Source organism: Gastrolobium bilobum, unplaced genomic scaffold (assembly GCF_033153095.1).
Source record: "Gastrolobium bilobum isolate Gb01-03AN ecotype WA unplaced genomic scaffold, APGP_CSIRO_Gbil_v1 utg7961, whole genome shotgun sequence".
Classification (NCBI taxonomy): domain Eukaryota; kingdom Viridiplantae; phylum Streptophyta; class Magnoliopsida; order Fabales; family Fabaceae; genus Gastrolobium; species Gastrolobium bilobum.
This window is the reverse complement of record NW_026899198.1, coordinates 427,054-438,428: the sequence shown is the minus strand read 5'-3', so window position 1 is coordinate 438,428 and position 11,375 is coordinate 427,054. Positions and strand designations below refer to the sequence as shown.

Here is an 11,375-nt window from a genome sequence, read left to right as displayed (position 1 = left end):
GATGCTCCTGCTTTCACTATCGACTATTGAGACCACAACGTTCGCTTAGTTAAGAAGGAGAATAGGCAACGAATGTTCCCTTAGGTGTATTAAAGTCCTTACCCTAAACTTGCAAGAAAGTTTTTTAGCAAAGTTAATTAAACTTGTTTAAAGGAAATGTGTTAAGAGATATATTATATAATTATACAAATGCCTTCACATAACAATTTAAACGTTTGAGATAATTAATTTATTTCCTCCTTATAGTTCTGTTATAACTAAGCGGTCTGGAATTCGTTATTAAATTAATTGATTTATGACATCGTAATAGTTCTGTTCTAACAAAAATTTATATTAAACCTTGGTAAAGTTGGTTCATGAAAGTGCCCGTATTTGTTAACCAATTTTGAAGCAATCTATCCACTTCATACGTTGCCTATAGTCCCTTAGAAAATATTTTAAAAAAATTAACGCATATATAATTCAAAACATTTTGTGAATCGAACCCCAAACTTTCCCAAGAATAAGCCTGAATGCCCCGACTTAGATAAGTGTAATTGCTTTAACATAGGAATAGATATAATTATAATAATTAGCAAACGTGCTAAGGTAATTTAATCATGAACATTTTACAAACACAACTAAACACAGCACAAGGTATATTACAACACATATCTCATAAGCTCATGGCAACCATCTTAGAAGGCGAAGAAGCCAGCCACGGCGGCGACAACAGCAGAGACTCGAAGGGCGGAAGCACCGCTGGTGTTGTCATCAACTGATGCAGGATTCTCAGCAGGTGCCAAGTCACCAATAGGGGCTGGTGCCGGAGCACCGAGTTCGGTGGCCTCGCTAGCCGGAGCCGGTGGAGATGATGGCTCCTCCTCCTTGGCTGGGGAAGCAGCAGGAGAAGACTCCGCAGATGGGGTAGGTGGTGAGGCCTTGGGGGATGATGCTGGTGCTTTTGGTGATGGAGATAGTGCTTTTGGTGATGGCGTAGGTGATGGCTTAGGTGATGGAGATGGTGCGTCGCTAGCCATGGCCACCCCAGCAATGGCTACAAAGAGAAGAGCAAGAACAATGACCTTAGGTGCCATGTTGTGTTGTTGTTGTTGTTGTTATTGTTGTGTTTGTTTGAAAGCACTTAACACTGCAAATGACAATTGAATTGTGGGAAATGAGTTACCATTGGGAGGGTCATTTATAGGTTTGGGGTTGTGAGGGAAATCAGGGGAACCTGTGGTGGAGATAAGAGAGAGAAAGAAAGTTTTTAGAATTAGGGTTAAATGATAGGTTGTTGATGCCTTTTGTGTTGTTAGGCTAGTATTTGAAGATGCTCGAAAACTTAGGTATGAAAAAGCCCCATGTTTAGTATATGCCTTTTAGGCTTATGGCCTGTAACATATGCAGATATGTTTACTTAATTTAGATAACGACACGGTCATTTTTGTTTTTGTCTTGAACTTTTCAGAATACGTGTATTATTTTATTTGTTAACACTATATATATATATATATATATATATATATATATATATATATATAAAAAAAATATTTCTACGGTCATAATGTCATTTACATATAGTCCTCTCTGACTAAGTTTGACATGTGAGACATAGTTATTACAATAAAATAAAGTTGTTCTTTTTTTTTCTCTCTCTCTTTCCAGACATTATCGGCTTTAGAAATGTTTAACCCTATATATATATATATAGGGGCAAACATTTCTGCATCCACTTTAGATAAGCTTCTCTACAGTTACCTTTTTCACTAAGTACGACCAGTCGTACATTAAAATTGCATTTTCTCTCTCCTCCACGTCAGCCGACAATGTCTGAGGAAAGAGAGAAAAAGAACAGCTTTATTGTTATTACTAAGTACGACCGATCATCCTTAGTGAAAAAGAGTAGTTGTAGACAACCTTATCTAAAGTAGCTATAGAAATATTTTTCCCATATATATATATATATATATATATATATATATATATATATATATATATAGAAATATTTCTAAAGTCATTTGAGCTATATTTATCTCTGGTCACCTCAAAACTACATCATTTTGTTTATTTATTTTTGGCTAAATTATAAATTACCACCCTAAACTTTGATACTTTTCCAAAAAACCACCCTGTACTTTTGATTTAAGCAATTAAATTACTTACAGTTAAACATTTTAGCAATTCAACCTATCTGTTAAACTGAGAAGCAAATCCGTTAAATCTAATAAAAAAGCACGTGCACTTGCAATTTTTTTTAGAAGAGGACGATGGCAAATTGCATCATGCAGGTATCGATAATCTCTCGCTTCAACTCAAATCCTCTTGTGCCAAGAATTAATTGCTTAAACAAAGTCAAACTTAAAAGGGAAAGTTCCTGAAATCAATGGTCTTCTCCACCATCAGTGACTCCTCCCCTCGTCACGTCCATTTTTTTTTTCTTCTTCTTGTTCGTGTTTTAGTGAGAGAGAAACATGATGATGTTGTCTTTTGAGTATGGTGCAACAGAGAGGAACCACATTGGAAGATGATATGTTAATTTCGACATAGTAGCAGATTTTCCTATTTTTAGTGAATGATCTTTTGATTCTGAACAATTTTGAACAAAATCCAATGAACATTTTTGTTTTTCTTGGTGCCGATTATTTTGTTGAAGTTGAAATTTTTTGTTTTTTTGAATTTTCCTTTATTGGATCTTCAACTAAATGTGTGAAATTCCTATTTCTATTGTCTTTCTTCTTCCACAACTTGTATTGGGTTTGATTATTTTTGTTTCGTTGTTATTTAAACATTTGTGCATATTTCATAAATGGTTTAAGTGATAATTTTGATAGTAGTCTCAGAATGTCGAAGTCAAGAGGACAAACTCATCTATCTACTGTCATGTAGTCTAGTTTACAAAAATCGCATATCATGATGCCTTTAATCAATATATCGTTATTGTCAACATTGGTCACAACATTAAGGTTTTTACGGTATAAAATATTCACTTATTTTCAGATATTCACTTCGTGATGATAATGCAATGTTTCACTTTTTCTTTATTCAGAATCTGTTTGGATATCATTGAAATTGGGGAAATCAAATCCAATTTCAAAACTAGAGATCCATCAGAACATTATGAGAGGAAAGTAGTCAAGGAAGTGACCTCTACGACGAGATATTCAAAGACGACAGTATTCAAAACAACAGTGAAACATTGGAAGAGCTTGCACTGATGCACTAAATACATGAGCTCCAATAGAGAAAAGAACGAGTTTTGTGTAAAGAGAGAAGATTCCCTCACGTGATGCTTTAACAGAATTGAACGGAGATTTAACAGATAAACTGATTTGTTGCATCAACGTAGTCTAGGTAGGTTAATTGTTTAGAATGAAACTATAAGGTGGTTTTTTAAAACTTGATCAAAGTATAGGGTGTCAATGTGTAATTTAGCCTTTATTTTTTTATATTAATTGATTCACCTTTGAATGGTTATGATTCCTTTTTTCTCTCTCTTCTTTTATCACTATTGATCCATCTTTATATGGTTATGATTTAGTGGCCGGAGATAAAGTTATCTCAAGTGACTTGAGAAACTATAAGCATATATATATATAGGAAAAATTAAAAATTCGGTCACTGGACCGTCCAGTGCACTAAGTTCTCCCGCGAGAACTTAGTGCAATAAATATTACAATGGTGTGTGTTCTCCCGGGAGAACATAGTATAAATTTTACTATAAATGTGTTCTCACGGGAGAACATAGTGCACTAGACCGTTTTTACATCCAGTCACTGTACACTCACTAAACTCATATATATATATATATGAAAAAGTGTTTGTCATTTTAAATGACAAAAAATTACGTCATTTGAAGAGAGATACAGACACAGAAAATTTGAATTTTAAATTAAAAAAAACCACTCACTTTCTCTCTCCCATGATTTTCGTTTTTCTGTGTCTATCTCTCTCCTAGAATGACATAACTTATGTCATTTAAAATGACAAACACCAAACACACACACATATATATATATATATATATATATATATATATCGATTTTTAAGAACTTTATCGACAGAATTTAAGAGATTATCAAATATTTGTAATGACAAATTCAGCTTACAAAACATGTTTAGCAGCGATACCCAAAAACGAAAGCCATATATTCTTCCATCATTTATAAGTAGAAGTTGATTAATAAGAAAGAACAAAAGTTAATAATTAAAGATATTGATTAAGAAGCAAAAGGTGTAAGAATATACAGACCTTGGATTAGGTTTTTTTTTCATTAATAAATATTTTTATTTTCTAAAATTTATAGCATTATATATTGTCAATTAAAAATAAAAAAATTATGAGGCTAAAATCAAGTTGAGATCTAAGACAAGAGTTTTATTAGCCTTGCTTTAAAACCGACCATAAACAGCCTTTAACCTTATATTGGTGGGTTGTATGTATACCCTTCCAACGAAAATAGTGACAATTTAAACTTCGGATGTTACATTTTACTGTTAAATTTAGGAAAAAATGTTTGTCCTTTTAAATGACATAATTTGGATCATTTCGCTCTCACAAAGAGGTGAGACCCACACCTTTATATTTTTTTGTCCATTTTCTTTCCTCCTTTATCTATCTCTTTCTCTCACTTAAAATGATACAACTTTACATCCTTTAAAATGATACACACTTTTCCCTTAAATTTAACAGAGCATGTGATTATCGTTGGATTTTAATTTCTTATTTTTAATTATTACTTAAAAATGATTACAACAATATTTTTGTCGCGATCTCATAGGAAGCTGAAAATTAGAAAAACACAAATTAAATTTTAAGTGTTATTGATGTGATGTCTCAAGCTGGCATCATCATACGAAAAATCTATGGATTCTAATGTTAAGTTATTACCCGGACAAGGGGAGTCATTGGCAGACCCAGTCGTTATCGCAGATTAGTTGAAAAGTTGAACTATCTTTATATATAGACCCTCACCACTTCAGAAATTTTATCTAGTTTTCTTCACTGTTATTCTGCCGGGTTTTTTCCTTCATCCGATTTTTGCATACTTCCTTCCATTCTCCGATGTAATCCCTCTGACATCTTGTTGTGTTCGTTCGGGCTGTTAACTGGTAGTGCCACCAATCTTCAGACGCAATTCGTTTTATCTTGGGAGACAAGTGTCCATCAACCTTCGGCATCAGTGAGGGGGCAAATTGTCTTAAGGAGACACTTTCTATGGGCTCAAATTTCTTACACTATCCTGTATCCGTTAATCATTCTGTTCCATTATCTTAAGTCTGTTCTAATTTTCTTATTACACTGTGTTTGATAATTATGATTATTAATATCATATGTTCTATACACGGGTTCAAACCTCTTAGTGATTTTTAATATCACCCACTGTCTTCTAAATAATAATCTTAAGACAAGTTTAGTGTTTTGAATCTGTGATTAGTATATTCTGTTTTCTATTTTAAATACTATTTTTATTTACTGTGTGATTACTGTATTAATCTGTGTGATTAATTCCTGTTTCTGTTTGTGTAACAAAAACGGCAAGTGCAAGTACAAACTCTACCAATCCTACTGCTTCTGTTCCGATGCATGCTGAAAAACCTGAAAAAACTTAATGGGACAAATTTCAAGCGTTGACAACAGAAGATGTTGTTCTATTTGACAACATTGAGTCTGGAACGTTTCCTCAAAGAAGATGCTCCTAAATTGGATGAGGAAGAACAACTTGACAAGGAAAAGGTTGCTGTCATTGATGCTTGGAAGCATTCTGACTTTCTTTGCCGAAACTACATTCTCAATGGTCTAGACAACACATTATATAACGTGTACAATACCCTGAAGACCAGTAAGGAACTATGGGATAATCTGGACAAGAAGTATAAAATCGAGGATGCTGCCTTAAAGAAGTTCATAGCTGGCAGATTCTTGGACTTCAAGATGCAAGACTCCAAATCTGTTGTGAGTCAAGTTGAGGGAGTTCCATTGGATAGGTCTCCGTGAGCGAGTTCCAGTTGACCTAGGGTCATTGAGTTGTTATTCGTTGAGGAGCACTCTAGGAATGTCTCGGGTGTATATGGATGGAGGGCGCCTTGGTTGATATTCTGGGAACACTTCCTTGGATGAGAACCCGGGCTATATACCGAGGCCAATAGGTCGGATGTTGTGTGGCTTTGGCATCGACAATTCTAGCTTCATCGTATTTTTACTCCCTATGCATCCCTACTTCACTAAATCCCTTATTTTATCCCTCTTTGGTTGTCGTAGTATATTGTTGATTTACATCTTAGTGAGCCATTGAATGGAGTAATCTCCAAAACCTCTGGGTTACTGAGATATATTCGTATATCTCACTCCATTTTGGGGACATTATTTCAGATAGTAGTAGTGAGACTGGAGCTATGGGCAAGAGGCCCATAGGTTGAGCACTTGGAGATTGGAGCATTTTGCATTTTGAGGCCATTGTGGCATAGGCTAGACTTAGGGCATGAACATTGTATGTTGATTAGGATTATGGATATTGTCATATTTGTTCATGCCATATTTTGTCTAAGCTTAGTTGATAAATTACCTTGTTTTATTTTGAGGTTCATTTCATTGTATCTTGGAGAATTTATTTGTATTATGTTTCATTGGAGATATGTAAATTGTAATTATTGGACCTTGTGTAATCTTGAAGCATGATGTATGATGAAAGAAAAATAGGCCTATTTTAAGTTATGATTATATCTATGTTTAAAGAATGCGTGCAAATGGAACAAAGTGAATGAAATGGTTTAAGTTTTATAATGTAAGAAATGAAATGTAAAGTGAGGAATTTGATGTAAATTGTAATGGGTTGTAAGAGCACCAAGGCATTGCTGGTCCTTGAGTGCCACCCTTGTCTATTAGGTACCATTCGAGGATAATAACATACTTTTGATAAAGTGGGATAGGTTGAATAAACAAAGGAGATGCCGTCAATTTTTTTATAAAAAGGCAGATTTTGGGTGAACTTTGGGAGAAAATATCTCCCTCCAAAGAAGTCCAATAGGGACGTTCCTTACACCATTTTGAATATTGAGATGTTATCTATATTGTTTCAAAATTTGGTAGTCATTGGAGTTGTAAGAAGACCTGTAGAGGCGTTTGAGTACAGACTGTCCAGAATGCCCTGTTGCAGGGGCTGTCGGGTACCATATTTTGGTAAAATTATTTCTCCCTCAATTCTTGGTCAATTTAGGCCCATGATATGTAAAATTGAAGCTTGAGGTGTCTAGTTTAGTGTATAAATTTTTTAGAGAAATTAGTTGAGTAATTTGTCCAGAATCGCTGAAAGTGTAGAGGCTGTTTGGAGCCCTCTTTGAGGTTGGTTGGCAGCTTTGCTTGTCCAACTTCAAACGGTGATAACCGCAGCAAACGAGAACTTTATGGAGCGTATGATAGCTTGTTGAAAATATAATTAAGTCTAAAATAACATACTAAAATATGGAAGGTTCGTAGCATGCGGATCTCTCGCAATGTACAGAATACTGAACCTTGTTTAGATACGTAAAAACCGTAAAAGTGAGAATTATGCTAAGTGGGTTTATGGGAACCCCTTAGTGACTAGAGAGAAACATTATATGATAGTTAGGAAATTAATTTAATTATTCCGCATTTAGTTTTCTGTTATGATCAATGCTTTTACTCATTATGTTTTATTATTATTTTAAATGCTTACGTAATGAAAAAGGAAAAAATTTACTCGCATTTTTATAAATGAACTGCTGTGATTATAACTGCGCTTAATATCATAATCAATCTTAACAATACCGGTGTACAACAGGTTGTTACAATTTTTCCACATTAAAATCTGTTGTGTTCTTCTCTCTCTCTTTCCCTCCTCTGTGTTTTTTGGTTTTTCGCTGCGCTGGCCGACCTGGTGATTCAGGCCGACCTCTGATTAAAGAGTCGAGCTCCTAGCTCGATATTTTACTTCCGCAAAGTATTCTTAGCCGAGTTTGAGGGAACCAAGTTCTCAAAAGTTATATCAGAGCCCGAGTTCGACGGTCTCTAAGGGAGACGAGATGGAGATCGGTGGAATCTCACATGATGGAGATATGTTCAAGCTGACTACAGAAAACTTCACTTAAAGGAGACAGATGATGGAAGACAATCTTTACTACAAAAATCTATATGAGCCCATCATCCTTAAAAAGAAGCCTGAAGGCAAAATTGATAAGGAATGGGAGATCCTGAGTCGAAAGGTGGTAGTCACGATCAGGAAATATATTGACAAAAGCCTCTTTGAGCACGTGTCCGAGTTGACGATTGCGTATGAGTTGTGGAAGGAGTTGGAATCCATGATTTAGAAGAAGAGTTCTAGGAACAAAGCACACCTGGTTCGCCGACTTATAAAACTTGAATACAAAGACGACATGAGCATGATTTAACACCTCACACCTATTAAGGTATTGTGAATCAATTGTCTAAAGCCGAGATGAAAATTGATGATAAGATGCAGGCTTTGCTGCTATTGAGCTCGTTGCCAGAAAGCTGGGATACTATGGGGGTGACATTAAGCAACTCAGCTCATGATGGAAAATTGAAGATGGATGCCGTGACAAGCAGCCTCCTGAATGAAGAGTCTAGGAGAAGGGAAAAATGTGTAACCAGCACATCTGAGGCAAATGTGACCTAGAATATAGGAAGGTCTGACGCCCTAGGTCGTAGCAAAAGTCGAGGTCGTGACAAGTCCAGATGCCAGTCTGGGCCAAAATATTAGTTGAAGTGCTTCTATTGTGGGAAGCCTGTCATAAGAATTCGAACTGTAAGACTCTGCAGAAAGATGAGAAGATCGATACTGTGAAGCCGAATCAGATTATTCCAAAGAAGAAAGAAGACAAGAGCACCACAACTGTGGTTTCCAACTCGGATGCCAAGATATTTTTCTTTGGTGAAGAAATTACTTGAATGTTGCATACGATGACTGAACCTGGATTATTGACTCTGGTGCCTCTTTCCACGTTACTCTACACAAAGGTTTTTTTTTCTTCATACAGAGGTGGTGATTTTGGAGTCGTAAAGATAGGAAATCTGATGACCAACAAGATTATTGGTGTCGATGATGTGACCTACAACAACCCTCATTACCAAGTTGGGTTAAATAAGGAAATCAAGTAAGAGTTCAGTAGATCAAGTGGTGTTCATAGAAATTGTGATCGGTTATGTCAAGTAATGTTCCATTGATCATGAAATTGAGATAATGAGATGCACAGGGATAACATTCATGCCAAGCAAGTCATATAGTATATAAATATATGTATGAAGAGAATTCAGGACGTATATGTCATTATAGAAAAAGTCATCAATTACTTGGTAAATAGACTAGATGTGATCAAAACCTGAATTGGATGTTATCATTAAATTCTTTAGAGAATTTAGTAGGTTCAATATGATCTTATATTAGTCTAATGATGATTAGATTAATAATTAAAAATGAGTCAAAGTTGAATGAAAATTAACCAATGAGAATGAATATAAGTCAATGTGACTTAAAAGTAAGCAAAACTAGTCTTAAACTTGAACTAGAAGACATAATTAAATTGAGTGGTGAATTTCATTGGGTCAAGGTATCTTTAGATTAATTAGGAGATGTTTAGATTAGTTGTTAAAAATATGACAAAGTATGGATTTAATTAGCCAATGGAATTAAAGATAACTTAGTTAATTTAAAAGTTAACTAGTTAATATGTTATATAGATACTTTTGATCAAAAAATCTGGTTGTTCCTTGTCCTCTAAGACTCGAAATAAGCATACATAGGAAGGAAAGAAAGAGTGTGTAGAAATCCAACCAATGGGAAGTAAGTTAACAAAGAAAGAAAGCAACCTCCTCACAAAAAAAAACAACCAAAATTCAACATAAGTGGCTTGATATTTTGGACACTATACAAGTCAGTTGTTACTCTTTTTAAGAAGCAAAAATCTGTACTCCTTTGCCTTCAAAACCGTTACCACCATGGAAGGAAGGAAAAACTTGAGAACTTGTTCTTTTAGCCATTGTTTGGTCTTGTCTATGATACAAAAAAGAAAGTTATAGGTCTTGTGAGTAAACCCAACACCTTATTCATCTTCTGGGGCTATTATGATGGTGTTTATACTTTCTTCTTCTTGCGCACCTCTTGCTGTCCACATGAGGAAGAGATGTGCTTTCAAGTTATTTTGAAGAGAAATTGAAGAAATAGCCTGCTAGTAGTGTTTTAAGGTAACTATCTACCTTTCTTTAGCTTAATTTCATGGATTTTATGATAGGGTTTATATGATTTGGGGCTGACTTAGTATGATCTTTTTCATGTTAAATATGTTGTGGGGTATTGATTAAATTCAAGCAGTTAAGTGTTGATTGTTGAAGGATCATTTGGTTTGATGTTGAAAAACAAAAGGAAGGAATGACCTAGTTTCCTAGAGTGTATCGGCCAAAGAGGGATAAAATGGTAGACCAAGTGTTTGTCTATATCTCGAAGTGGAATTGAAGTTGTAGTATGCTTGGATTTAAGATTCAAGTGGTGAAAAAAATCAAAAGAAATGAATAAGATGCATGAACTTGGTTATAAGTCACTTTGGGGCTGCTGTTTTAGAAAAATTATATTTGGAGTTTTAGAACTCCAAACTGAGTGAGGTTTGTTGAAAATTAAAGGTACACGTGTCTAGTACAACATACAAATTATTCAGGGTAATTGGATTTAAAATGAATTTTTCTTGTATTTTATAGTGAAGACTGGTCATGCTGGAAAAATTCAGCTTTATGGACTATTTTGTATAATTAAATGATGTTTGGTGTTATTGGTATGTGTTAAGGTGAAATGACACTTAAAGTTATAAGTATTACGCTTGAAAAATATGATTTAGTAAGACATACAACGTTTGGAAAACTTAGTGGTTTATTGGGTTAAAAATCAAGTTGTTTTATGATGGAACCTAGAAATGAATTTGAGTATGTATCAAGTAAAATTAGTATGATGAACCTTTAATTAATAATATGATTAAGTAGGTTTTATATTATGTAAATATAGGTCCAGTTGTGGGTATTTAGGTCTGACTTGTGGTATGACATGAAATTATCAAGTATAGTTAGTGAACAAGTATTGTAATGTGTAGCAGGTAATACTGTCATTCCAATTCAGGATTTTGTGAATTTTGCGAAAATTACTTGTATCCCAAGTAAGCGTGATATAAAAGCACTGAGAGGTAAGCTCTTGGTTTCAGAATTTTCTTCATTTTTGTTATTCCACCAAAGTCCATTAAAGATTATGGTTAAATTGTAAATATGATTGACAATGAGATATTTAGTATAGATGCATACATGTGCATTCATATAGACAGATACATTGATGATGTGTCTAAATTATGTACAATGATATTATGATGTGAATTTATAA

General features: G+C 34.4%; 1 protein-coding gene across 1 annotated transcript; it reads right to left on the bottom strand.

Moving 5' to 3' along the window:
• Positions 1–677: 677 nt before the first annotated feature.
• On the bottom strand, positions 678–1,076 carry LOC133288191 (classical arabinogalactan protein 5-like). Its single transcript, XM_061485897.1, has one exon. It carries the CDS (start codon positions 1,074–1,076, stop codon positions 678–680), a length of 399 nt encoding a protein of 132 aa, XP_061341881.1.
• Between the last annotated feature and the right edge of the window lie 10,299 nt (positions 1,077–11,375).